At 38.4% G+C, this 26,823-nt stretch overlaps 1 protein-coding gene and 1 long non-coding RNA gene across 2 annotated transcripts in view; one reads left to right on the forward strand and one right to left on the reverse strand.

Annotated features, from left to right (window-relative positions):
* The window catches only part of LOC120491879 (uncharacterized), a 119,537-nt gene that overhangs the window by 35,315 nt on the left and 57,399 nt on the right, over nucleotides 1-26,823 (forward strand). The gene's annotated exons all lie outside the window — the stretch shown is intronic.
* The window catches only part of lgr6 (leucine-rich repeat containing G protein-coupled receptor 6), a 129,822-nt gene that overhangs the window by 34,772 nt on the left and 68,227 nt on the right, over nucleotides 1-26,823 (reverse strand). The window contains exons 3-4 of the mRNA XM_039689880.2: nucleotides 5,124-5,195; nucleotides 264-335 (exon numbers count right to left, since the gene is read on the reverse strand). Of these exons, the coding sequence (XP_039545814.2) occupies nucleotides 264-335; nucleotides 5,124-5,195 (144 nt within the window). The remainder of the gene's footprint in view (nucleotides 1-263; nucleotides 336-5,123; nucleotides 5,196-26,823) is intronic.

A 26,823-nucleotide genomic window follows, 5' to 3' on the forward strand; every position in this document is an offset into this window, starting at 1 on the left:
AGTTATTCATCATGTTTTCTGGACGAACAACTCCACTTCCACTTAGCATCTTCTAAGCAGAATAACATTCCACATGAGACCAATCTTTGAATCAATTGAATCTGTTTTATTCCAGCTGTTAAGTGTGAAGCTGTGGTCACAACCAGGAGGTCTACACTTGGCATGTGGACCTATCCAATGTTGCTTTAATATACACCATTGTTCCATGTAAATCTCTTACAGCCCAAGTTTGCTTTTGATCACTTGAACTATGTGGTACTTACAGAGACAGCAAATTGGGTAATTCCCATGGGTCTTCACTGGGCAATCTCTCTAACTGGTTATTCTGCAACATCCTGCAAAGATACCATAAAAGAAAATTAGACAGGTAATTCCATCTGCTCTTTTTTAAAACACTAAATGTGACATTAATACATTCAAGAATGAAATCTAGTGTTATCTAAGTGGCATTCGGTTGCCTTCTATTTGTATTAAGGAAATCACCACTACAGTAGTTACATATGAAATTTGCTGCGTGACGTATATATTTAAATGGTAACGCTTGTCAAAAAAAACAGACTCTAGAGACAATTTCGAATTGAGAATGAGAGTGTGGCTTCTGGTCACAAGAGTTTTCCAGCTTACTGCTGATGAGGTTACCTGTCACTCACATCAATCAGTCAAGAGATATGATTTCAGGTACTGAGTGGTGCACTTTTCAGTGGACAAAACCAGAACATGGGGGGGGGCAGAGAGACTGAACAAGGCGAACCAGTACGAGGGGGAGAAACTGCTTGGGTGGGCCACTGAGGTCATGCTCGCAGGACTCGTCGAATAAAAGAAGGAAAGAAACAGGAAGTGGTTGAACAATGACACCAAGCTCTTTGAACAAAGGAAATTATTCCAAAGTGAGAGCATGAGGCCACAGACGCTGAGCTTTAATTACAAGGCAGACAGCTTTATCATGTCCAATCAAATGAAACTCCTGACATTTGACCACACAGCCAGTGTTTGGAGGAATAAATAGTCCTTTGTGGGCAGGATGTCCTTATCAAGGAAATCATGGTGCCACCATAGCCATTGTGAATCTAGACTTAAAATGTCCAGCAGTCTTGATATGACATTGTGAACAAGCCTCTATTATTTAGTCATTCAAATGCCACAAAGTGTGTATTCATCCCCCCCCCCCCCCCCCCCCTGCACTTTCGGTTTTGTGTGGCTATGTCATATTTTCACCAATTGTTCTTGATGTGACATTCTGGCCATGTTTATCTTGAAGTTTTAGTTAATATGTCTTCAAATGTACATGTGATTCTGACTAGCTCATTGAAAGCAGAACATTAGTTCAAAAAGGTCAGGTACAGGTACTCGTGCCTAAGACAAGTTTGGTTGTTGAATAGGATAGTATGAAGCACAATGGAGCACAGAAAGCAAACAGAGAAAAAATTTGTAAGTATTGTTATACCCAACCCAATCCGTTTTTGTCTACACTGACCACAGAAATAAGATACCCGACAATGACAGACATTATCTTGTTGTTTTCTTCGAAAATGGTGGAAAGGGCATTCAAATACTAATGTTCTCATACTAAATGGAACTCTAGTAATGGTTAAAGAAAACATTTTTTTTTTAATAATGGACAATTCCTGAACTTTGCAACTACATGTCAACTAACTCTCATTAGAGTATTAGTAGACTGTCTGCTTAATATCTGCTATCTCTTTATTGTGATGGTCCTCCAACAGACATTATACTGACTCTAAGTAGCTATGCAACTACATGTCAACTTATTCTAACTCTAACGTCTACTAATACTCTACTAACACTCTAATGAGAGTGTAGACATGTAGGTGCAATGTTACTTAGACCCCATTTACACCTGGTATTAAAATGCGATCTGTATCCAGATAAGTTATCCGGATAATAAGTACTGATTCCATTTACACCTGGCCACATAAATGTGTTTTTGCAAAAAGGATATGAATCCGATCTTAAACTCCCGCGTATGCAGATTTAATGGATTGCACGCCACCAAAAGCAACAGATTTGAGCTGCATTTCGTTGATCATCAGCTAATTTCCAAATCAGAGACATCAATAAAAGAGTGGCAACAGCGCTGTTAAGATAATTTCGTTTATTTACTTGAAGATGATTGTGTGTTAAGCGTCTGTGACTTACTTTCACTTTTATTTGCGATGTTTGCACGTTGGCTCGATGAATAGACGCTCAGCTGATCATCTGCGGTGATGCGTGTCGCAGTAGCGCCGTCATATCTGACTATAACATGACATATAGCCTATATAACAAGCTCACTCGTTTATTTTTTCCCTTTTTGGGAGGAGTAAAATATACATATGTGGTTTCAACAACCAGATTGCGTTTACACCTAGTAAAGATCCGGACACAATGCGAGCCAGACTACCTCCAGATGTGGTCAGGCAGATCCGATCGCGATCCGATCACAACGCATTTACACCTTGCATTAACATGCGTTTTTTATTATCCGGATAACTTATCTGGATACAGATCGCATTTTAATAGCAGGTGTAAATGGGGTCTTATAGTCAACAGAATGTGTTAAAGGGACCATCCAAATGAAGTGAAACCAAAATATTAAACTGAGCTAATGTTATATGCTAATAAATGGACTAATATAGACAATTACTGAGTTATTGGCACACAAAGTTTGTATTCCACTTTATGGGGTAATGAAAGGATTTGAAGTGGCAGGGCAATTTTCTTGAGATATGCAATCTAAAAAGTAGATAAATGTGTTGAATTGCTGAATGACAATATAGGGCAAATTTACTGAAGCTTTAAAGCATGGGTGCCCAACTCTGCTCCTGCCGATCGACTGTCCTGCACAGTTCATCAGCAACCCTAATTAAACACACCTGCCTTTAATTTCCAAGTGACCCTGAAGACCTTAATTGGTTGCTTCAGGTGTGTTTGATTAAGGTTGGAGATAAACTGTGCAGGACAGTCGATCGGCAGGAGCAGGGTTGGGCACACCTGGGTTAAAGGGTTAGTTCACCCTAAAATGAAAATTAAGTCATTAATTACTCACCCCCATGCTGTATCAACCCCGTAAGACCTTCGTTAATCTTCGGAACACAAATGAAGATATTTTTGATTAAATTTGAGAGGTAGATCACTGCTACATAGGCTGCCTAATGATGCGTTCACACCGGATGCGAATAGCGAGTCAGGCGCGAATGATTTCAATGTTAAGTCAATGCAAAGACGTGTTACGTGCGTAAAAAATTCCTGCGGCGCGTCAAGTTTGTGCGAATGGCGCGAATTGAGCGTCTGGCGTGTTAAGCGCGAATGATTTAGTTAGTGCTATTTGAGCATTCACGCGTTTGACGCGTATTTGCGTCTGCCGCCCGAGTTGAAAAATCTGAACTTTGGCGTCAATTCGCACCGCGTTAACCAATCAGGAACCTGCTGCTTGCTCACGTGGTGAAGTATCTGGATGCTTCAATAAATTATTTTGTAATATGACTAAATGCATGGTGGGATTATGCACAACAAAGCAAATATTTTATCACTTAAAACTTTATTTCTATATACGAGACATGTTCATTTTGTATTGAATCTTATTCATTCCATATCAAGATTATATGAAATATCATTATGATGTAAAGACAACCAACATACATGTGCATAAGTTTGTGTCTGGACTTGAGAGAGAAAATAATCACAGGACAGGTTAATAACTTTTGAAGGGTGGCTCTATTTACCATCAAAACAAAAATAAATGACAGCTAGATTAGATGGATGAGGGCGAGGGTGATCCTCGCTCCGATGTGGGACAACAGGTCATCAAACTGGGCGTGTGACAGGCGGAAGTACCGCTGACAGCGGTCGTCATCCAGACCAGCTCCTGGAACGAGCAAATAGTGAAACTCGCCAAACGGTTCACCTCCGAATGGTCCGGTGGACACAAATATACGACGACGGTGATCCCCACGCCGATGTTCTGCTCTCTAGAGTAAATACAGAGCAGTAACTCTCTTGATGAATGCTCGGTCGGCATAAAAACAATGGCCGCCAACGGATTTCGATTCTGATGCGCGTCACGCACGTAAATTTCGCTTCTAACTTTTGTTTTTACGCACGCCAGTTTCACTCTTGACACGCGAATTAACACAAAGTGGTCAAGCGTCAAACTAGACGCGTCAGACGCGAATTTGACGCGCTATTCGCGTTCGGTGTTAACGCAGCATAAGGGATCGAAACTTGATGGCCCAGAAAGTCAATGAAGAAAATGTTTAAATATTCCATGTGACTACAGTGGCTCAACTATAAGTTTATCAAGCGACGAGAATACTTTTTGTATTCCACGAGAGTTCAAGAGATTTCCACAACGCATGCGCGAGAATTGCGATCTCCTTCAACTATTTCACTTCAGTTCTCGCGCATGCGTTGTGGAAATCTCTTGAACTCTCGTCTCAGGCCTACAAGGAAGAAAAGGAATAGTCGAACAAAGTCATTATTTTCGTTTGTTTTTTCGCACAAAAAGTATTCTCGTCACTTGATAATCTTATAGTTGAGCCACTGTAGTCACATGGAGTATTTAAACATTTTCTTCATTGACTTTCTGGGCCGTCAAGTTTCGATCCCTTAGGCAGCCTATGTAGCAGTGATCCACCTCTCAAATTTAATGAAAAATATCGTCATTTGTGTTCCGAAGATGAACGAAGGTCTTACGTGGTTGGTACAGAATGGTGAGTAATTAATGACTTAATTTAAATTTTTTGGTAAACTAACCCTTTAAGGACAGCACGGAAATGTACATGGAATCCTGTGTGGAAATTCTGAGATGTATGGTGGCGTGAATGTGTTTCATGCCTGGCCTTTGTCTGTCCTTTTTTACTCCATCAACTGGTTTTAATTCAGTCAATAAAATTACAATCTGTCAATAGAACATCAACAAACACCCAGGCATAAGGAACAGCTAATTGACCATCCACCACTGAGCAAAACCTGAATCATCACCTGTCAGCGGTTCTGTTTCTAATTTTGCAGTGAATGACACTGCTACATGTCCTTTTCAGAATGAATCACCCTGAATGTTATTTTCCATAGAAGCATTAACTGAAACAAAAACGCTCTCACTCTTTCTGTCTTTCGTTACTCACAGGACTTTGAGGTTGTAGAGTCCTTGGAGCACGGGGCCAGGGATGTGTCTCAGGTGGTTGCCCGAGAGTCTCCTGTGGAAGGACAAAAGAAGTGCTTTGGTTCATTTGCAGTCCAACACATTGATGACTTTAACAGATAGATGAGAATCTGGTGAATTCATAAAGGCGAGGGTGCATGTGTGTGCGTTCAGGAGCACACGGTGAAAACAAAAGTGAGAGATCTCCTTGGACACACGAACCACGGCAGCTGTGGTTCAGATCTCTCTGGCCGCTGGTCTTTACCGCTCACGTACAGAAATCTTTTGTATGGTCAAGGAAAGGAGCCAAGATAGGAATGCGCTCTAAGCTCCTATTGCCTCTTGTGGCAACAAACGCGTCATAGTACGGCTGAATTTATATACAATGGCTAAAGATAAAATGGATAGAGTTGCTATTGAGGTGGAAAATCCACTCTACGGTACTTTGTTAGACCTTGTTGTTGTTTGAGGGCCTTATACTAGAGCCAGGGTGCAGATTATGGAAGTTTGGTGTAAATCAAAACTCACAAAACAGTGTTTCAAACAAGAATATAATGTAGAGAGAGCTCATAAGGTCACATGATGCCAAACAGACAATCTTAGTCAGGATTTGTATTTAATGCTCTTAGGGCATGAAAACAAGATTTGAACTATTATTTTTTACACATATTTTTCAAAGAGATTTTCAGATGGCCATTTGAGTTTTTGTTTTTAACTGAAGAGATACAGTATTAAACATAATACAGTAATAATGTGTGTGCATTTAACAAACCAATGAATAAAATGATTTAAAATCATGTGAAAACTATCAAATATATACAAAAGAACATTACTGCTTCAATTATTGCAAACGGTATTGAGTTTTATCCCGGTCATAACTTCATACAAGTTGGATGTCACTTGTCTTTGAGATCAGGACATAACGAACAGAAAAGGACGTGGTTCCATAAAATATCTGGTGAAGGTACGAAGAATATCAGTAACCAGACAGTTTCTGGTCTCATTGACTTCCATAGTACAGTATATCCTACTATGGAAGTCAATGAGACCAGATACTGCCTGGTTACTGACATTCTTCTAAATATCAGAAAATCGGCTGAATGCATTCGAAAACGGTAAAACTCAACTGTTTCACTCTGGGGGAGTGGTAAAATGAGCCTATTTCAAAAGAAAAAAAGTGGAGTAACCCTTTAAATCAAAATTACAAAAGATGACCCAAATCAGCACATAAATCACATGCAGCCACAGCCAAGTAGAACATCATGGCTGATGCCTCTGAAATTACTATAGACATTCCCAGAGACAGTCAGAGCAAATATCAACCAGCTGTAGGCTCACCCATTCGGATTAATCAATTTGTTTATCAAACAAATCACTTAATAAGCGTCCGTGCCTGTTTTTTTCCTGGGTGGCAGAGTTTGAGGAAAGTCTGTCGAAGCCTCACAAGGAGTAATGACAGCCTAAACAGGACCACCCATACCTCCAAACAGCTTTGCCTCAAAATCGCTCCATCCTGCCGGAGTAGCCTCAGTGTCCTCTTGTTCGCCAAATGGATCTTTTTGTATGACAAGATGCAATTTTTGAAAATTGCAGCCAATGTTTAGCATGTCAGCTTAGCTAATGTGATGGGTGCGACAGCTCTGGCAAAGCAACAACCGCGTTGTATACAGGCACATCAAGAGCGACACGAGCCCAGAAAACAGAACAGCAAACCCCAAAACTGGGTCCATGACAAGGTCTGACAGATCTTCACACACTCCCTTATGTGCTCACACACACACACACTACCGTCTTCCACCATTGAGCCATGCAGTCTCTGAGGTTTTTAATGGCTATCACTTCATGTTGTGCCAGACCACGCTCCCATCCGTAGACTCCATTTCTGGTAAGACCGTGTGCCGCCACTCCTTAACAAACATTTGTTTTGCGTAGGGCGAAAGATGGAGGGAAATGAAGGAGATGGAGGGGCTGGGGAAGGCAAAAATAAAAGTGTCAGATTTGGAGGCTGCGAAGCTTAGCGGTTCACCCCATGCAAACAGGCCAGTGATGGTTTCACATGCGTGTCGGATGAGGTTTCAGCCACGTACCACAGCAAGCTGTTCTGCTGAAAGCTTGTGCCAGCTCTGCGGTCAACTTTTATCCCTCGTTATAATTCATGGATCTAAACACTGGAGCTCTGGGCTTTATGTATTCCCTCGCATTACAGACAAACATGGCTCTAATGCTAATTTTCCTAAGTCACTTGTGTCAACATGTTGTATATTCTTCTGAGAAATATCTGAAATGATGAGTGTATCATTATGAATATCAAGAGGTTTGTAAAATCAGTCACAATTTTTTGCATCATTAGCTAAAGGGATAATTCAGGATTTAGCATTTAGCTTTGTACTGCAAGAAAACCTGTAGTATTTTCGAATTACCATGCTTTCCACCCTCATATCCCCCTGAGACGAGAGATAAATCGTAATTTTGCATCATCGGAGGATTTTTTGGGCAGAGGCTAAAGACTACAGTCAGTAGTATGGTTCTCAACCCGCCCATAGAGGGTGGTATCTCACTCACAGAATGTACACATAGTGTCAGCCATCTTTTTTAAGAAGCTAAGCTAGCAGGCTGGAGAAAGCGTAGTATTAACTTTCGGGGTTACAATCCTCTTTTTCCCGGACATGTCCGGCCGTCGATGTCCGGGATTCAGCTTTTGCTTTCCAGAGTCCCCATTCATTGTTTACATGTGCACCTTTTGTTTCAATCTAACTGAATTCATTGCGATTGGTGAATCTGAATGTAGTGTTTACATGAACGCTAAACAAGTGATCGGTTGATGTGCGTTTTGGCATAGCTAAGGAAAATTCACGCTCCTCCGTGAGAGATAAGAGACCGGTACGTCTCACAGGTGTCGCTCATCGGTAATCACTCGACCAGCCTCGCGCCGTTCACCCGCGGCCCTCACTCGTCCTGCTCGCCACAGTAAACATTATGAATCGCGACTGTAGAACGCAAAAGCCGAATCCCGGACATTTTGGGGGATCTCGAAACACTTTTTCGGGCAGACTCATCACAGAGACTCACTAGTAGCCTAGACTTGTTGTTTATCTACTGTGCTCTGATTCCGGTAGGCGTGGCCTCCTAAGGCAGTGAAGGCAAGTGCATTCTGGGAGTTGTTGTCTTTCATCCACATAAGAAAATACATTTTCTGGCTTTTCTCAGGCCCCGTCCACACTACTGCGTTTTCGTTTAAAAACGGAGACCTTTTGCTACGTTTGCACCTCCCGTCCACACTAAAACGGGAAAAACGAAGACCTAAAACGGAGAAGTTTAGAAACGCTGCAGCTGCGTTTTGCGTTTTGCAACTCCGGAGGGCGTTTTAGTGTGGACGAGACAAAACGGAGGAGTTTACAAACGCTGACGCAGAGGCTCACGCTCGGCTCTATGATTGGGTGTCATCAGTCATGACGTGTCCTTCCCTGATTCACCAACCACTGTTTACACCGGCGCGCGCATGCCCAGTGTTGGTGAATGGTCACGTGATCTGCGTTTTCAGTCGTTTTAATGTGGACGGAGATCAATTCTAACACGCAGACAAAACGCTGGTGTGGACGGAGATCGTATTCGTTTTAATTCTCCGTTTTTAAACGAAAACGCAGTAGTGTGGACGGGGCCTCAGTCTAGAAAGCTCCAAATTCAAAAATAATTTCACATTTCTTCTACATAAATGACCCATTTTAAATACACATTCATCTTTCCAGAGGTGAAGTATCCCTTTAACTAGGACTTTTGCCTCAATAAAGTCCTAATTACTGCTTATTCATAGTTAGTAGGTAGTTGTTAAGTTCAGGTATTGGGTGGATTAAAGGAAGTAGAATATGGTCATGCTGAATATGTGCTTTATAAGTAGCTAATAAACAAATAATGGCCTAGTATGCTAATAAGCAACTAGTTATCTCTAGAATAGGACCCTACACTAAAGTATTAAATAATGAATCATAAACCGGAAAAAAAAAAAAAAAGTTCAAAATTGATTCTGGCCATATAAACGGAAATTACAAATCAGATTTCTTTAATATCTAAACTCATATAAACTTTGATGCATTGCATACACAAAAAGAAAAAAGCCAGAAGCATTTCATTCCTCTGTGGACGTGCTGACTTTACATATCAGTTGACACAATGCAACTTGCTTTTGTTTTTTTGTCTATGAAATGCATTAAAGTGTAACTGTATTTTGTCATGAAATACTGTATTTCGTGTGATGCAATTCGTTCAGTCCACATCATTAGTTAGGTCGCCGGTCCATCCCTACACATTCAGCGCAGTCTCACCCCAAAAAGTCATATAACTGACGTTTTGGGACGTCTTTTGACCATACGTCAATATTCGCCTTTTTAGGGCCCCCTTAAACGTCGGTAGATGAGGTTATGGGATCCTAACTCTACCCCAGACCTAAACCTAACCCTAAACCTAACCCGTCACCTAACTGACGTTAAAGGTAAAGCGTCAGTTGTATGATCGCCATCTACCGACGTTTAAGGGGGCCCTAAAAAGGCGAATATTGACGTATGGTCAAAAGACGTCCCAAAACGTCAGTTATATGACTTTTTGGGATGAGAATGTGTTGACATATTTTGTCTCCCTAATCAAACACACCTGATTCAACTCGCCATCTCATTGGTAGAGACTCCAAGACCTGAAAGCGTTGTGTCAGATTATAAAGACATACAAAATGTGTACTGTTGGGGATACTCCAAGGACCACTGAGTTAGTCTTCACTTTGCGCCCCACACTTTCTCACTAGAGCAGCTCACGGAGGGCCAATGTCCTGGAGATTTTAATTTCAACTGGCCCAACACAGATATCTGGAAGTTAGAAGTTTCTAGTAACACTAAACATTGTGATTAACTGGATGAGGTGTGTTTCACTAAACTTAGTCTGCCAAACAGTGGTCCACTAGGAGTAGGATTGAACACACCTGCACTAGAGATTTTTGGCTGCATCTGAAATCGCATTTATCCCTACTATATAGTGGGCGAAAAACAGTATGTGACAAAAGAAGTATGTTCAAAATCACAGTACTCCAAAAAGAGTAACCAGATACTTCTTTCTGAAGATTCTGAAGTGTCAGATGCGGTGAAGCGACGCAACTGACGTTTAGGTCACATGATAATGACAACATGGTGGATGTAGTACGTCCAGATTACATTCACACAACACACATTCATACTATATAGAACATACATTTTAGCAGTTGTGAAGGAATTGCTTATTCAAAATAAGTCCCCTCATTTTTTTTTTTATTTGTTTATTTTTAAGGATCCCATTAGCTGAAAGTCTGTACAGTCAGCTAGTCTTCCTGGGGTCCATTCTAAAAATTTACATTACAACAACAACATTTCAATCATCACAGTTATCATATACACATTTCATATATATACATACATACATAAAAACATACACATGTACATACATACAATCTTCTAATTTCAATTCATGACAAGGCGAAAAATACATTTACAATTATCATACTCAAGAAAAAAGAAAATATAAAAACCTACATCAACACATAGCACCTTAGACTTCTTTTAAATGACAGCTTATTACAAATCTGACGAACCTCAATGGGAATGTTGTTCCAGATGACACAAGCTCTATACAGGACGGTTTTCTTCATAAAAATCGTTTTTGGATAGGGGATCATTATGTGACCGTTATTTGCCATTCTGGTGTTATGATTGTGCACAATACAGTTACAATACACTAATTGATTAAATAGATAAATAGGCATTTTTATTGTTGTTGTTTTATATATCATAGTGCTTAAAGTAACTGTTATTCTTTGGTCTAAAGTGAGCCATGAAAGAGTAGAATACATCTGGTCTCTACTTGTTTTAATTGAGCAGCCCAGAACAAGTCTTGCCGCTTTATTTTGCACAACCTGAATTTTTTGTCAAATCCTTTTTAGATGCAGAGGACCACACCTCAATGCAGTAAGACAAGTGACATAATATTAGTGACTCTGTTACTGTTTTTAGAGTTTTCTGATTCACATAATTACAACATTTTTTTGTTACTGCAATGCCACATCCCATTCGGTTAACAATAGTATTTATGTGTTCCGTCCAAGAAAGACTACTATCAATCACCACACCCAACAGTTTAGCTTTTTCTACCTGTTCTATTCTTTGCCCGGCTATCTGTAACTTTAATTCCGATCCAAGCCTCAATTTTTGTTTTGATCCAATGATCATACTTTTAGTTTTGGATAAATTTAAGGCTAATTTGTTTCTACTAACCCACTTACCCTGCTGAAAAATCCAGCTAAAACCAGCCAAGGCTGGTTGGCTGGTTTTGGCTGGTCTCCCAGCCTGGTTAGTTGGTTTATCAGGCTGGTTTTAGAGGGGTTTTGAACACTTTTTCAGCTGGTCAGGCTGGTCTTAGCTGGTCAAGTTGGTAGCCAGGCTGGGAGACCAGCTTGACCAGCTAAGCCAGGCTGGGTGACCAACTAAAACCAGCTACTTCCAGCTTAAACCAGCTAAGACCAGCCAACCAGCCTAGGCTGGTTTTAGCTGGATTTTTCAGCAGGGTATACACTGCATCCAATTCTATAGACAGAACATGATTAAGTTTGTCACATGAGTCTGAAGCATAGTAAACAGTTGAGTCATCTGCAAACATTGTCATTGATGCTTTTTTGACAGTTAAGGGCAAATCATTAATAAAGACTGAAAACAAAAGAGGACCCAAACAACTTCCTTGTGGTAAACCACAGACTAAACCTTTGTAATTAGATAAAGAACCATTATAAAAAACCCGCTGAGTTCTATGTGAAAGATAACTTTTAATTAGTGCAACCGCAGAAGGAGAGAAGCCGTAGCTCTTCAATTTCTCAATTAAAATATGATGGTTTATTACATCAAAAGCAGCGCTGAAATCCAACATAACCACACCAACTAATTCAGAATTATCCATACTTCTAAGCCATCCATCAGTCATTTGTGTAAGCGCTGTACAGGTGGAATGTGCCTTTCTATATGCATGCTGAAACATAGTCATCAAATTATTATTCTGAAAATAATTACAAATTTGTGTATGAATAATTCTTTCCATAACTTTACTGATTGCAGGCAGAATACTTATAGGCCTACAGTTATGTCCATTATAAGATAATCGATTGTCTTTTATCAATGGAATAATTTTCGATTCCTTCCACAGAGATGGATAAATCCCACTCGCCATACACTGATTAAATATATGACACAAAGGAGCAGCGATATATTCAGCTGTTTTATTCAATACTAGACTGTCCAAATTGTCTGTGCCTGGACTACCATGTGTTGGAAGAGACTTTAACAGGGCCATCACTTCTGCAGTTTGCACACAATTAAAGTTAAAATTACACATTTTATCAGCCATGATTTCATTTTTGATAAGATCACAGTAATTAAAATCTTGTGTTCTAAAACCTTTCCTTAAATTACTAACTTTATTTATAAAATAATTATTAAAATAATCAGAAATTACTTTAGATTCTGTTATGAAACCTCCGTCGCACTCTACAAAAGAAGGTGGTGCATTTCTATTTCTACCCATAATTTAATTTAGGATATGCCAAAGCTTTTTGCCATCATGCTTAACACTATCAATTCTATTTTTGTAGTACTCTTTCTTTTTCCTTTTATTTATTTTTGTAACTTGGTTCCTTAATTTACAATATATTAATCTGTCCTCCAATGATCTCGTTTTCACAGCCACTTTTTTAGCTTCATCTCTTTGCTTCATCATATTTTTTAATGCTGAATCAGTCCACCTTGCAGCATGAGATTTTGTTATCATATTTTTCAAAGGTGCATATGTATCAACAATGCTCAAAAGCATACTCATAAAAGCATCCAAAGAATCTTCAGGGTTGTGGCCACTGTACACATCTTTCCAATCAACATTTTTTACTTTTCCCACAATCTTTTCAATAGCTAATACTTTATAAAACCTTTTATAAGTACCACAGATAGCTTTAACTTTAGGGACTTTAGCTTTCCTAGTGACAGCAATGAGATTATGGTCACTAAACCCTACTGGTGTTGACACAACATCAGAACACATCTCTGGTACATTAGTGTAAATGTGGTCAATACATGTCGCTGTAGTAATGCCCACCCTATTGCTAAAAATTCTTGTTGGCACGTTAACAATTTGATGTCAATTACAGACACATATATAGGAAGTAGTTTCTTTTTCTTTGAGCATCTGTCATCATTCCAATCAATGTTCATATCTCCCAATAAGTATAGTTCACAATTGACATCAGAGACATTATCAAGCATTTCGCCTAAACATGTTAGATAGTCCACATGTGCACCAGGAGGTCTGTAACAGCATCCCACAAGCACAGGTTTCATATAAGGTACATGGACTTCTACCCATATGGCTTCAATGTCATGACATAATACATTTTGTTTTAACCTACAAGGAATGTTGCTTTGTACAAAAATGGCCACACCACCACCAAATTGATTTCTATCCTTTCTGAAAACATTAAAACCTTTAACTGTTAATTCAGAGATTTGAATAGAACTGTCGAGATGTGTCTCAGATACGGCTAATATATTGATTGAATACTTATGCACTAAATTAAAAATGTCATGTATTTTGTTCCTTATACCACAAATGTTTAAATGTGCCAAAACTAAACCTTTACCAGTTTTGGTTGTACACATTTGTGTAATATAATGATCACAGTTACAAACACATCAACACATAATTCTTTACCTTCAAACATATCTTAGTCCCGAATCTTTACCTCTCTAGGCAAAATTACCAATTTATCATACCTTAGTATTGCCTTTTCACCTTGGGCTCTCGCAGCTTTAGGCTTAGGCCACAGTTCCTTTCTTCTTTGAAGCACAGCCCCAGAGAAATCTTCATTTATATACAGTAGATGTTAGTCCCCTTGAGCTTTTTAGTAGAGGAAAGAATGCATTGTTTATCTTTGAGCCGCAGCAGATTCACCATAATTCTCCGGGGCCTTCCACCCTCCTGGTACTGACCCATCCTCTGGACACGCTCAATTTCAATCTTCCCATCCAGTCCAAGCTTGTTCGAGAACATGTGCTGTACCTTCTGCTCCAAACCACTCCAACTCTCTTCCTTATCATCCATTATACCATTTTCCTTTTATGTTGATTTTCCATGTAGTCAAATTTAGTGAACATTTCATCAATGCCACATTTTAATTTCATTATGTCGTTTTCAAAAGATTTTATTTTGGCTTCAGTTTCTTTGTATCCTGATTTCATCTCCTCCATCGTTAGTTGTGTGAATTCCAGACTTGTCTTCAACTCCTGTACATCACGTAAAACACCATCCAGTCTCTTATTTGTTCCATCCATAATCACTTGTATGAAACATTTAAAGTTATCTTGTTGCTGAGTTAGCATGTCTTTATAAAACTCTCTCTGCTGCTCCAGCAATTGAGAGAGGACACTCATGGTGACGACAGACTCATCCTCACATGCTGCAGCTTTAGTTTGCTTTGGAGGCATGATCTTACCAAGATGTACGAAAGCTGATAGTTGTAGTTAGATGTTATCCCAAATGCTGATGTACAAAAGCTGATAGTTGTAGTTAGATGTTATGACAAATGCTGATGTCCAGGCCCTCTTCCAACTGAGGCCTACTAGGCCGAGAAGCCTCTCGACTTAGTTTAACACCACACTACTTGTGCAGAGATACTATATTGTACTCCACTAGACACAAAAAACTGAAGCATAAGTTTGGACCCTCATTTGGTTGGAGCGAAAGTGGTATTCTTATCATTATGCGCACAAACAAATCACGATAAAATCGACATAATTCACTTCTTGGACTGAGTCGTCAGCCAATAGTGCTCAGGTACTCACATTGATGATTTGGAAAGATCCCGAAGATCTATTACTACACATACTACAACAATTCCAACCAAAAAGTACAGTTTGAAAAGAAACTAGAGGAAGCAGAAGGAGGGGAATGGAATCAAACTCAGGTTCAGACCAATCAAACCAAGTGTGAAAACAGCCTAAGAGACAACGTGTTAAACAGAACCTCTTTGAACCTTTCCCTAATAACCCATGCCAGCCTACTAGTCTTTGTTCTCAGTCCAAAATTGTCCAAAATGCCCTTAACACTCCACTCCCTACAAATAATCATTGAATGGTGAGATTAAAGAAGGTATGAATGAGAAAAATATGCTATTGGTGGCAACCATTTCAAAAGCTTCGATACATTTGGGTTTCTGATCCTAAGACCAAATGGTGTAAAACTCAAAAACAGTTTTTCAAAACAGAATAAATGCATTTTTGTTGGATGCAAGTTACTCAAAGCATATGTAGTGTGATATCTCCAGCATCTGTCCAAGTCAGACCAAACAATAAAAGCCTCCATCAGATGAAGTGTGAGCTGAGCCTTTTCATACTGCAACTTTTACCACAGATGTTTGTTGAAATTAAGTGCTAGGGCACATTTGGTTGTCAAAATGCATAATCACAACCTACTAACAGCTCCATTGTTGCAGTTCCAGTCTGTTTTTAGCATCAGTTGAGACCTCATAAAGTGGCAACCGCATGTTTATTGGGAGTAGTTTATGAGAATCGGCTGCGTCGCAGATAGTGTGTGTAAAAAGGTGGAGGCTGGTCGTTGTCATGAGACCACTGAAAGCTGTGTTGACAACAAGCAGTTGACAACAAGTCAGAGGCAAAGCACTTTGGGATGGCTGGTTAGTGTTAGGACCCCTGCAGCACATGTGTCTTCTGTTAGATGCCCCATTGGGGGCCAAAATACCACAAAACTTTAATCATATTTCTCTTTTATTTTCATTTTGCTTTGTTCATGGGGAGTTAATTTCAGTTGAGTTTTATGGGACGAATTTTTAAGCAGGGATGTAAGGAAATAAGGCAAATAAGGCCTTGATGGGACTCACACTGGTGAAACTATTGATATACTCTCATTGTTCTTATCCCTTGGATGCATAAGTGAGTAAATTGAATTGAGAAATGTTTTCCTCATCCACGTGAAATCTACACCGGCAGAACTAGGTAAAAAGTAGGGCTGTTAAACGATTAATCGCGATTAATCGCATCCAAAATAAAAGTTTGTGTTTAAATAATATATGTGGGTGCACTGTGTATAATTATTTTGTATGTATATAAATACAAACACATGCATGTATATTTAAGAAAAAAAATATTATTTATATATAAAATATTTATAAATAATATAAATTATATATAAATCTATATACAGTATATATATGAAAGTATTTCTTAAATATATACAAGCATGTGTGTGTATATATATATATATATATATTAGGGCTGTGCAAAAATTAATTGCGATTAATCGCATCCAAAATAAAAGTCTGTGTTTAAATAATATATTTGTGTGTGCTGTATATAATTATTTTGTATATATAAATACACACACATGCATGTATATATTTAAGAAAATGTGTTATTCATATATAAAATATTTATATAGTATAGATTATGTATTTATATATATACAGAATTTAAGCGCAACTAATTCTTAAAATATACATGCATGCATAGGTATTTATATATACAAAATAATTATATACAGCACACACAAATATCTTATGTAAACACAGACTTTTATTTTGGATGCGATTAATCGCAATTAATTTTTGCACAGCCCTAATATATATATATATATATATATATATATATATATATATATATAATTATACACAGTACACCCATATATTATGTAAACACAAACTTTTATTTCGGATGCGATTAATCGCGATTAATCGTTTGACAGCCCTAGTAAAAAGCTTTTCGGATTTGAGTAAAATCCGCAAAATTTTACTCAATTTTGAAAAAATTTTAAATTTTAATTTTACTCTCATTCACAAAAATATAAATCCCATGCATAACCATTTTTTGATGAACTGATTCATTTCTGCAATGCTAGCGACACAAATCAGAATTAATGATTGTTTCCAAACAGTTTTCCAGAGCACTCCCCCTACCTGCCATTGGTCTTAAAAACTAATACCCCTGCCCCAAAACACATTCCACTGGTTGAAACAATAGTGCTATGTTGGGCTGGTCAGGATGCTTATCTTATGAATGACTTGCTTATAGTATTTTAACTAGTGCTGTCAAACGATTCAAATATTTAATTACGATTATTCGCATTAATGTCATAGTTAACTCGCGATTAATCACACATTTTTACCTATTCTAAATGTCACTTGATTTCTTTTAGTCCCATCATTTTTTTTTTCTCATTTTAATGCTCTTATCTACATGGAAAAGTGGATCAGCTTGCTTTGTGCAAATGGTTTTATATTGAAAACAACATTAGCATATACAGTGTTCAATTTCACACTAACGTTCTCATTTGGAGCAAATAATCTCTCACACAATGTAACACTTTCCATCAATAAAAGGTTGAAAGAAATACTGACTCGGTCCTGATATTAATGAGTCGGCGAAGAATTCGCATCAGCTGTGTGTGTGTGTGCTTGGCCATCATCAAGTGGTGTTTCAGACTGGATGTGCTGCGATGATGATAGCTCAGTTTACAACAACAAAACACACAGATCACTTTGGTCTTGTCAATTGATTAATTTGGCTTTTTAAAAGTAAACTTTCCATTCAGAATCTTATTGGTATCCATTTCGCCATCTCGCGCTCGCCATCCACTCAAAACGTAATGTTTTAACAAGTATTTGGTGGCTCACAAGCCCAAACGAGTTATTATTTATTTCCGGTCTAGCTATATCCGCCTGCGCTTTGGTTGACAAAGCAAAAAAAAAAAAAAAAACGTCCTCAAGCGGCGCAAGCCATTGAAATGAATGGGTTTCAGAGCACAACGCCGCGCAAACCGTGTCCTGTTGCAAAAGTATGTGAAAAAAAAAACAAAAAAAAAACTACAAAGTTTGCTAGGACCAAAAGACTGTTAATCACGCGATTAAAAAAATTGACGCCGTTAAAATGGGTTTGCGTTAACACCGTTAATAACGCGTTTAACTGACAGCCCTAATTTGAACACACAAAAATTACACTTTAGCTGTAAACATTTTAGCTAATGTTGCAGCTAACAATAAAAGTGTCATGCTATGAAGTCGGTTTAACATATTCTACGATGATGAAATCCATTTCGCCCCTCATTCAGTGCATAAAAACATCCATTCCTTCTCGCCCTGTTCATCCATAATCAAACACAACATAATTTATTGGCACTTTGCATTGCACCCTCCAAACAATAAAAGCATCTTTTTTTTAGTCCTTTTCTGGAATAAGGCCACATGAATGATTACTTTCATAAAGATAAATGCATGCTATGCCCTTGAGGCAGTTTTAAAAGATCTCAGTTTCATTGTCTACCTATTACATTATTTATTTTTGCAATTACCTCAAGCATGCTGCAAGACAATGGCAAAAATAAACCTGCACAAATAGTGTTTACTTTAATTGCTTAAACCACATATGTATTGCATTATTGAACAACTGCATCGGAAGAATTCTCCGACTGGTGAAAATATCACTGGTTTTAAAACCCTAAGAAGCGGGTCATATTATTTGCAATTGCAACGCAGTTTCCTATGATATCAGTTTCATAGCACGATGGAAAACGTTTCTATAGCTAAATCATTTTTGATTGGATCCTGGCCTGACGAGGATCTGCAAATGGAAAAAATGTACACGTTGTGACTGTACTTCCTCTGGCTTTGAAATTCAAACTCGCCAGCTCCCTGAAAGTGACCTTAGGTTCTCCTCAAATATGTATTCATCATCACTATAAACTCTGACCTGTGCAGAAATAGTCTGCGCACGGCCACTTTTGATTGTCTCGTAAAAAATCGGATTGGCATTTACACAGATCTTTATCACAGGACTCGTGCTCTGTCTCATGTGGGAAGGAAGATAACACAAAAATCCTGTAATATGCCTATTCTATCATAGCACCAAAAATTCAACATTACAAAAGAACAGATAAGACTTAAAGACAGACTTTTTTCCTAACTTTGATTTCACAAGCCAGTGGAAGCTTTTTTGAAATTGTAGATGCCAAACTGCATCAAAACAACTCATTATTGAAAGTAGTTGAATTGCAATCAAACTAATCAAAAAATATAAAGTGTCAACGATATCCAGACAGTTTGAGTCATAGTTCAATGAAAATCAGCTGGGGTAAATGCAGTGCGATAGCATGTTTTGGTTACTAAAGAGAATCAAAATGAGGGTAGCTAGGGTGAGGTGAAAATGTAGTGGCCGCATGTGAAAGGCATTTCGATAGCTAATCTTTCCAGGTGGCATTATCTCTGATGTAGAAAAGATGAGAGGAGAGAAGAGAAAGGAGGAGAGGTTATCTGCAAACGCACGGGCAGGGTGTGGGTTCTCTACGTAGGTGCTAATCTAAGTGTGTTTATCTGTGTCTGTAATATCAAATCACTGTCTGATGAAAGACATCTGCACTGAGCTCTCGATTCGACGATATTTTGTTTGGTGAATATCTACGAAAGAAAGAAGATTATATCTAAAATAAAAAACAGATTTCAAGAGGCCATCATTTTTCTTTTATTATCATTATTTTGTTTTAATAATTTAAGCTTGAATTATTAGTACGTTGGTTGTTTTATTTTTTTGTAAAAAAAAGTTTATTTTAGTCATATATTAGTTGTATTATTAGTTCGTTGGTTGTTTTTTTTTTTTTGGTAAAAAAAAGTTTATTTTAGTCATATATTAGTTGTATTATTAGTACGTTGGTTGTTTTTTTTTTTGGTAAAAAAAAGTTTATTTTAGTCATATATTAGTAGTATTTTATGTATCTTTATCTCTTAGGTTTCTGTATCTGAATTAGGATAGAAAATATTAAATATGTTGATTAAAATATCACTTTAACTTTGTGTGTGTCTAATGGATGGGTCTAACTAGTATCTTTCCTATTAAAAAAAAAAAAAAAAAGGTTAGGTTCTTATCCATGCTTATTTGAATGAGGTATTTGTTTTCAGGCAGATAGACCTTCTGTCGTTGAGAAACGTTCTCCCTACTTTTCCCTCACCATGACCCAATGGCTTAAGTTTCTGATCATCCAATAGGCTTCACTGATGCGCAAACGTGGAGCATCTGACATCAGTGTGTTTTCGTAGTACAAGCCCTTTTATCAAAGGATCAAGGAAAATGTGATTACTCATGATACGACACGACCCCTTTAAGGTTGACGGCGTGTTACTTCAGAGGCATGCGTTGCAAACAGTGCTTGACTTAAAAGCTACCATTGGCTTACAGCTAGACCGTGGAAATATAAGTACGATTTTTATCTTGCAATACGCCAGATTTCCACACTCTTTCCCAAACTATTTCTCATCACAAATTAAAGCATTATAAACTCAAACATGTGCCCTTTTGATCTGCCTGCTCAAGTAAAACTCTTGAAAATGTTTTTGCACAGCCATATTTTTCAGATTTACTAACAGCGCAAACCTACTGTCAGGATTTATTAAAGACGCACAGTGAAATATTAGTGCTGAAAGGCGTGGACAGGATTATTTTTGCATCTGACCTTATTGCATATGCATTTGTAAGAGTTTCCCTTTCAAAATTTCCAGAGTATTTAAATGAATCACTGTGATTTACTAAGGTGCGCGCTAGTCTATTTACAGGTATTTGCACCATTATTTACCATTTTCACACCATTTTCAACTTTTTAAATGTTTTGGCCGTTGGTTTACACGACAATGGCGTTTGGGTGCCTGAAAACTCGAAAACTGGTTTCATATTGCAAGTTTCTGTCTCCGTGTGAACAACAATATTACATGTTTAGTCTATTGTGTTTCATCGCCATCTAATGGCCTGGCAACATAATACAGGGGTTTTTATTTGTTTCCGCGGATCGGAATGGGGATCGTTTTGACACAGTGTTGTCTGTATGTGGAAAAAACTGCGCTTCTTGTTAGATTGCATTGGTCATTATGGAAATGCTCCGGCTGTTCTTTAATTTTCGTGTTGTCAGCACAGAACTTTCCACACCCATCTGCGCTTTTTTTCTAATCTCACGCTAACTTTTTTTTTTTTTGCAAATCTGGCCTTAAAGGATAAGTTCACTTTTTAAGAAAAACTTTTGCTGATCATTTACTCATTCGTTTACAAAATGAACAAATCTTTTTTCGTGTCATTTGGTTCATTCAACGAACGAAATGACTCGAAAAGATTTGTTCATTTTGATGAACTAGTTCGAACAGGAGAGTCACGAACGCGCATCACAGAACAGAGCAAGGTGAGCATTTGTGCTTATAAAACTGAAACTTTTTTTTGTTTATTTATTAAATGAGCGATCGTTTTGCTAGATACGACCCTTATTCATCGTCTGGTGTCGTTTAAAGCCTTTTAAAGCTGCAACTCTCATTTGGACCTTGAAACGGTTGGGGTCGTTGATTCAATGTCAGTTTGCTGTCATTTTGATGAACGAGTTCGAACAGGAGAGTCACTGTCTTTTGGACCTTGAACCTTTTGATTCCCATTGAAGTCCATTATATGGAGAAAAATCCTGGAATGTTTTCATCAAAAACCTTAATTTCTTTTCGACTGAAGAAAGAAAGACATGGACATCTTGGATGACATGGGGGTGAGTAAATTATCAGCAAAAGTTGTTTTATTATTTTTTTTTATTTTTTTTAAAGTGAACTACTCCTTTAAACTCATTATAAAATGTGTAATGAAAATGAGGTCATGTCATCACCGTATTGTGGAAAGGCTCCAAATAAAGGATAGGAGACTGTACAGTCTGATATTAAGCTCAGTTATTAAAGCAGATGTGCTATAATGCTCATGTGGAAGCTTTATTTGTTTTGATGACTGTAAGCGTCTCTGTCCTCCGGTCTACACTCACTCCAATTATCCTTCATTAATTACAGGATATAAGACTAACCCAGAACTCCAAAGATGGTTTAATCGCGCTTCTCTCACAAGTGTTAAATGAATGCTTAATGACAGGGATTAAAGATCAATGAGAGATTGAAAAGAAGGGCATTAAAAGAGAGAGGGGAGTGGTGCGCCTCAGGAGATCATCTATAAAAAACAGGTGGGTGGAAACCTTCAGTCTAGTTATTTATTTAGCTTGATCTGCACAGTGACCATAGAGATGCATTTAAACACACCTCAATATGGTTAGTAACAATCCTCCGGGTATATATCTTATTAAAGATAATGCGTTTCTTGCCATTACTGTGTCAGAGACCTAACAGTAGTACTAAAGGTGTGTCCAAACGTCTGATTCTTTATATTTCACAATTAGCGCAAGATGCTAGCAGATACCAATTTTGTGGTTTTAAATCACCAGGAATGCACAAATTGATAAAATATCAATCTAGGCTCAATGGGAAAACGTGCCTCTACCCATATCGCCAAACATGTACCTATACCTATACATACAATTCACTGTCCAGATAACTGAAGATACTAGAGACAGCAAAACACCAACACAAACTTTACAGGGGAAGATTATCGATTAATAAAGACATTTTTAAGCAGTTCCTTGCACAATGCTATGATATAACTACAAAACACTATTACCCAGTGCATAATTGATAAACTAATACATTTTGACATTTGCACCACTCCATCAGCTCCATATGTGTGGCTTTTCTGATGTGATAAACTTGCTCAGTAGCTCACCTGTATCGAGTCCCGTGAAACATAAGTCATGATTAAAGGGGTGATGAACTGAGAAATCAAATTTTCCTTGAGCTTTTGACATCTAAGAGGTCATCATATTATGAGAATATCCTGTAAGTCTCAGAACTGAAAACGTCCTTGTTAGTTCAATAAAAGCTTTTATTGCAACGCATTCTCACCCCAAGGCGTCACCTTTGACCATGCTTCAATATTTGACGTTTTAGGCGCCCTTTAGCGTCACTTACATGGCGCGATCCTACGGCGTCATCTAACTGACGCTAAAGGAAAGCGTCTGTTAGAGGACGTGGTTAGGTTTAGGTGTGGGGTGGGGGTAGGGTACACGGGATCCTAGGGCGTCATCTTACTGACGTTAAAGGGCGCCTAAAGCGTCAGATATTGAAGCATGTCCAAATGCTTCCCAAGGCGTCAGTTAAGTGACGCCTTGGGGGTGAGAATGGGCTGTTTATTGACAACAGGCTCAGCAAACGACTCGTTTTTTAAAGTGGGGAACTATGACGTCAAAGAGGATAAAACACCACCCCCGCAGAAAAAGATCAACGCCTATTTCAACACGGCCGGTTTAGCCCCACCCACCGATTCGCCATTACACGCATAGCTAAATAACATAGATTCCTACCTCGTGACGACAAACCGGATCCAGCTACCGAGCAATACAAAATATTGTGCAGTACAAAATATGCTTCCTATGGATTCCAATAGGACTGCATGGATAAACTTTATTTTTAATGAGGTAAAACATTGTCCGTCTGTTTGCTTCATTTCACTGAGGATTGTTTTGTAAACAAGACTGGATTTGCAGACCGATTAAGAGTAAAGAACGGTACTGTGCCGTCTATATTGGATCCGACAGGAATTGTGCAACACACGGACTCTGGGTCGAACATGTATGGGCGAATCATTCCGGTTGCCATTTTACAACATTGGACGTTTTCAAAACAATTTCCCACAAGTGCATCGACGGGTGTAACACAGTCTCATCCCAAAAAGTCATATAACTGACGTTTTGGGACGTCTTTTGACCATACGTCAATATCCGCCTTTTAGGGCCCCCTTAAACGTCGGTAGATGGCGATCCCGGGCCGTCATACAACTGACGCTTTACCTTTAACGTCAGTTAGGTGACGGGTTAGGTTTAGGGTTAGGTTTAGGTATGGGGTAGAGTTAAGATCCCATAACCTCATCTACCGACGTTTAAGGGGGCCCTAAAAAGGCGAATATTGACGTATGGTCAAAAGACGTCCCAAAACGTCAGTTGTATGATGTCTTGGGATGAGACCGGGTTGACGGGTGAGTCGAAACTCATTATAATATGCAAAACTGTTATCCACTCACAGCAGTGGGCGTTTACTTGCAAGTCTTCAATGTGAGACGCCCATAAAACCTGAGCTTTTTTCAGCTAGGCTCAAAACTAGGGTACAAAATAGCCTATTACTAAAGTGCTTATTACATGGTTATTACAAAAACCAAGCGAACGTCATAAGTTGACCTCAGACAACAATATAATAAAATTCAAAAAGCCAGTTCATGACCCCTTAAAGAGCTCTAAGATAGCTAAAGTGGCATATCTCATGTTTGCTTTTGTTAAAGGGATACGCCACTTTTTTTTTGTAAATAGGCTCATTTTACCACTCCCCCAGAGTTAAACAGTTGAGTTTTACCGTTTTCTAATCCATTCAGTCAATTTTCTGATATTTAGAAGAATATCAGTAACCAGACATTTTCTGGTCTCATTGACTTCCATAGTAGGAAACAAATATACTATGGAAGTCAATGAGACCAGAAACTGTCTGGTTATTGATATTCTTCTAAATATCAAAAAATTGTCTGAATACATTCGAAAATGGTAAAACCCAACTGTTTAACTTTGGGGGAGTGGAAAAATGAACCTATTTCCAAAAAAAAGTGGAGTATCCCTTTAACAATATCATAGGGTTTAGATATTTTCAAACATGATTTATTATTTTCAAAAGAGCACCTCTTCATCTTTTCAATTAGGATCAATGTAAATCATGGCCAGATTCACTTTTCTATTTAAACCACTGTGTCAGGCTGAAACTAAAAACACTTGCCTCGCGCCGGGCGTATGATAGGGCCCAAAAACTTTACTCCACTATTATTTCACTTGGATAGAGTTGTGAAATGTGCAACATTTTACATAAATGTCCTTTGTTTTTTACATTTGATCCTGAGCTGCAAAATATATACAAATGCAAGTTTCTTAAGCATTTTCCAAATTTGTAATGTAGTAGTTTGGCTCCAGTAAAAAATTATATAACATATGAAAGTTGAGGAAACAAGTTCCACCTTCTGTAGTTATGTGGCCATTAATAATGATTCTTCATTAAAAAAAAAAAAAAAGGAATTAAACGTTTAAGGGAAACAAGTGAAATCTAAGTTGAAAGATCTCTAAATACAGTAGTGGCAGTTTTGGCTGTGCGCCGAGCTCTGCCACAACATGTTTCGTTCTGCGTGTCTGCTAGGTGTGTTTTAAAGGACCTATTTATATTCACAAGAAGTTTTCCTTTGATGTGTGTAAGGAGATCATACCGTACGCTTTAAAAAGATTCCTGAAGTTATACTTTCTAGCTAATAGCAGGACTGATTTATTTTGTGGCAGCTTGCTGTTTATCTTACTGGTGTAAAGCAGACAGTGACATTTTTCACGTTTTGCGCAAGGTGTTATTTTAAATGCATGTCATCGGCCCTCACGCTGGATATATATGATCGAGCGTCTGTGTTTGCTCATCTGCTCGGCAGAAGCTTCCTCTGATCTGAAGACAGCAGCTCATTTCTCTGTGTGTGGTTCTCTCTTTTCATGAGTGCGTGTCTGTGTGGAGTGTACAGCTCATCTTCAGATTGATCTGACGACCATCACATTGAACAAGACATGTTACAAATTACTACACTGAGTCCATGCATGTGTTCATGTGCGTGCGTGTGTGTGTGTGTGTGTGTGTGTGTTTGATGGATATAGCAACACGGGCTGTGTAATTTGCTCCATATGAGTTGGGCTGCCGGTTTATTATGGCAGGACAGAGTGGGAAAAGCGTCCAGAACTCTGCGGTAGGTGACTCCAGTGCTGTCACCTGCTCTGACAGCTGTCAATCAAAATGATCCAGTACCGCCTCCTTCAGGTCACGTGACTGCATCCGACAGGGGTGGTTTTGTTCTCCCACGTAGCCGATTTGTAAAAATGTGTAACTTAAATAGTTTTAATGAAGATTACAATTTCGGTTTGTAGATTTTGTCAGTTTTATAGCTTTGTGACTTTTTTAAACTAAGCTGTATTTGGAATTATGTTATTTTGTACATGTAGATTAACAGGGGTAGTTGATTATGATTTCACTTTTTTAACTTTAGTTAGTGTGTAATGTTGCTGTTTGAGCATAAACAACATCTGCAAAGTTACAACGCTCGAAGTTCAAAGCAAATGGAGATACTTTCTTTTACAGAAATCACTACAACAAACGACTGGCAGGGACTACACCATAGACATATACACTAGACCTCACCTTGGCTACGGCAGTTCATTGGAACGAATGCGTCAATAGAGCCGCCATCTTGAAACAGGGGATCCCCTCCACTTTAATGCATCAGTGTCAATGTAGTAGACACAGGTCTCACGGAAATAAAATCACCATAAATCATCATGAATGCGATTTTTCTTGTTTTTTTGGTTTGTTCCAACGGTCAGACATGTATTTATCATTGATTCCAGAAAGAAAATTTTTTTTTTTTTTTTTTAAACATTCTTCCTAGTTCAGATTTCATCCGTGAACATCATACGCTGCACAAAAGTCCGCCACTATCAATGAATTCGAAGTAAAGGCAGAGATAGCAGCGTTACCATGACAAGACCCCTGTTCCAAGATGGTGGCGGTTTTGACGCATGCTTAGAACCCCAAGGTGAGGTCTAGTGTATATGTCTATGGGACTACACAAGCTTCCTTCCGGAATAGTGACAACACTAACCCTAAAATTTACATAAACCCC

The sequence above is a fragment of the Pimephales promelas genome, chromosome 20, assembly GCF_988280905.1.
Source record: "Pimephales promelas chromosome 20, fPimPro1.hap1.1, whole genome shotgun sequence".
NCBI lineage: Eukaryota > Metazoa > Chordata > Actinopteri > Cypriniformes > Leuciscidae > Pimephales > Pimephales promelas.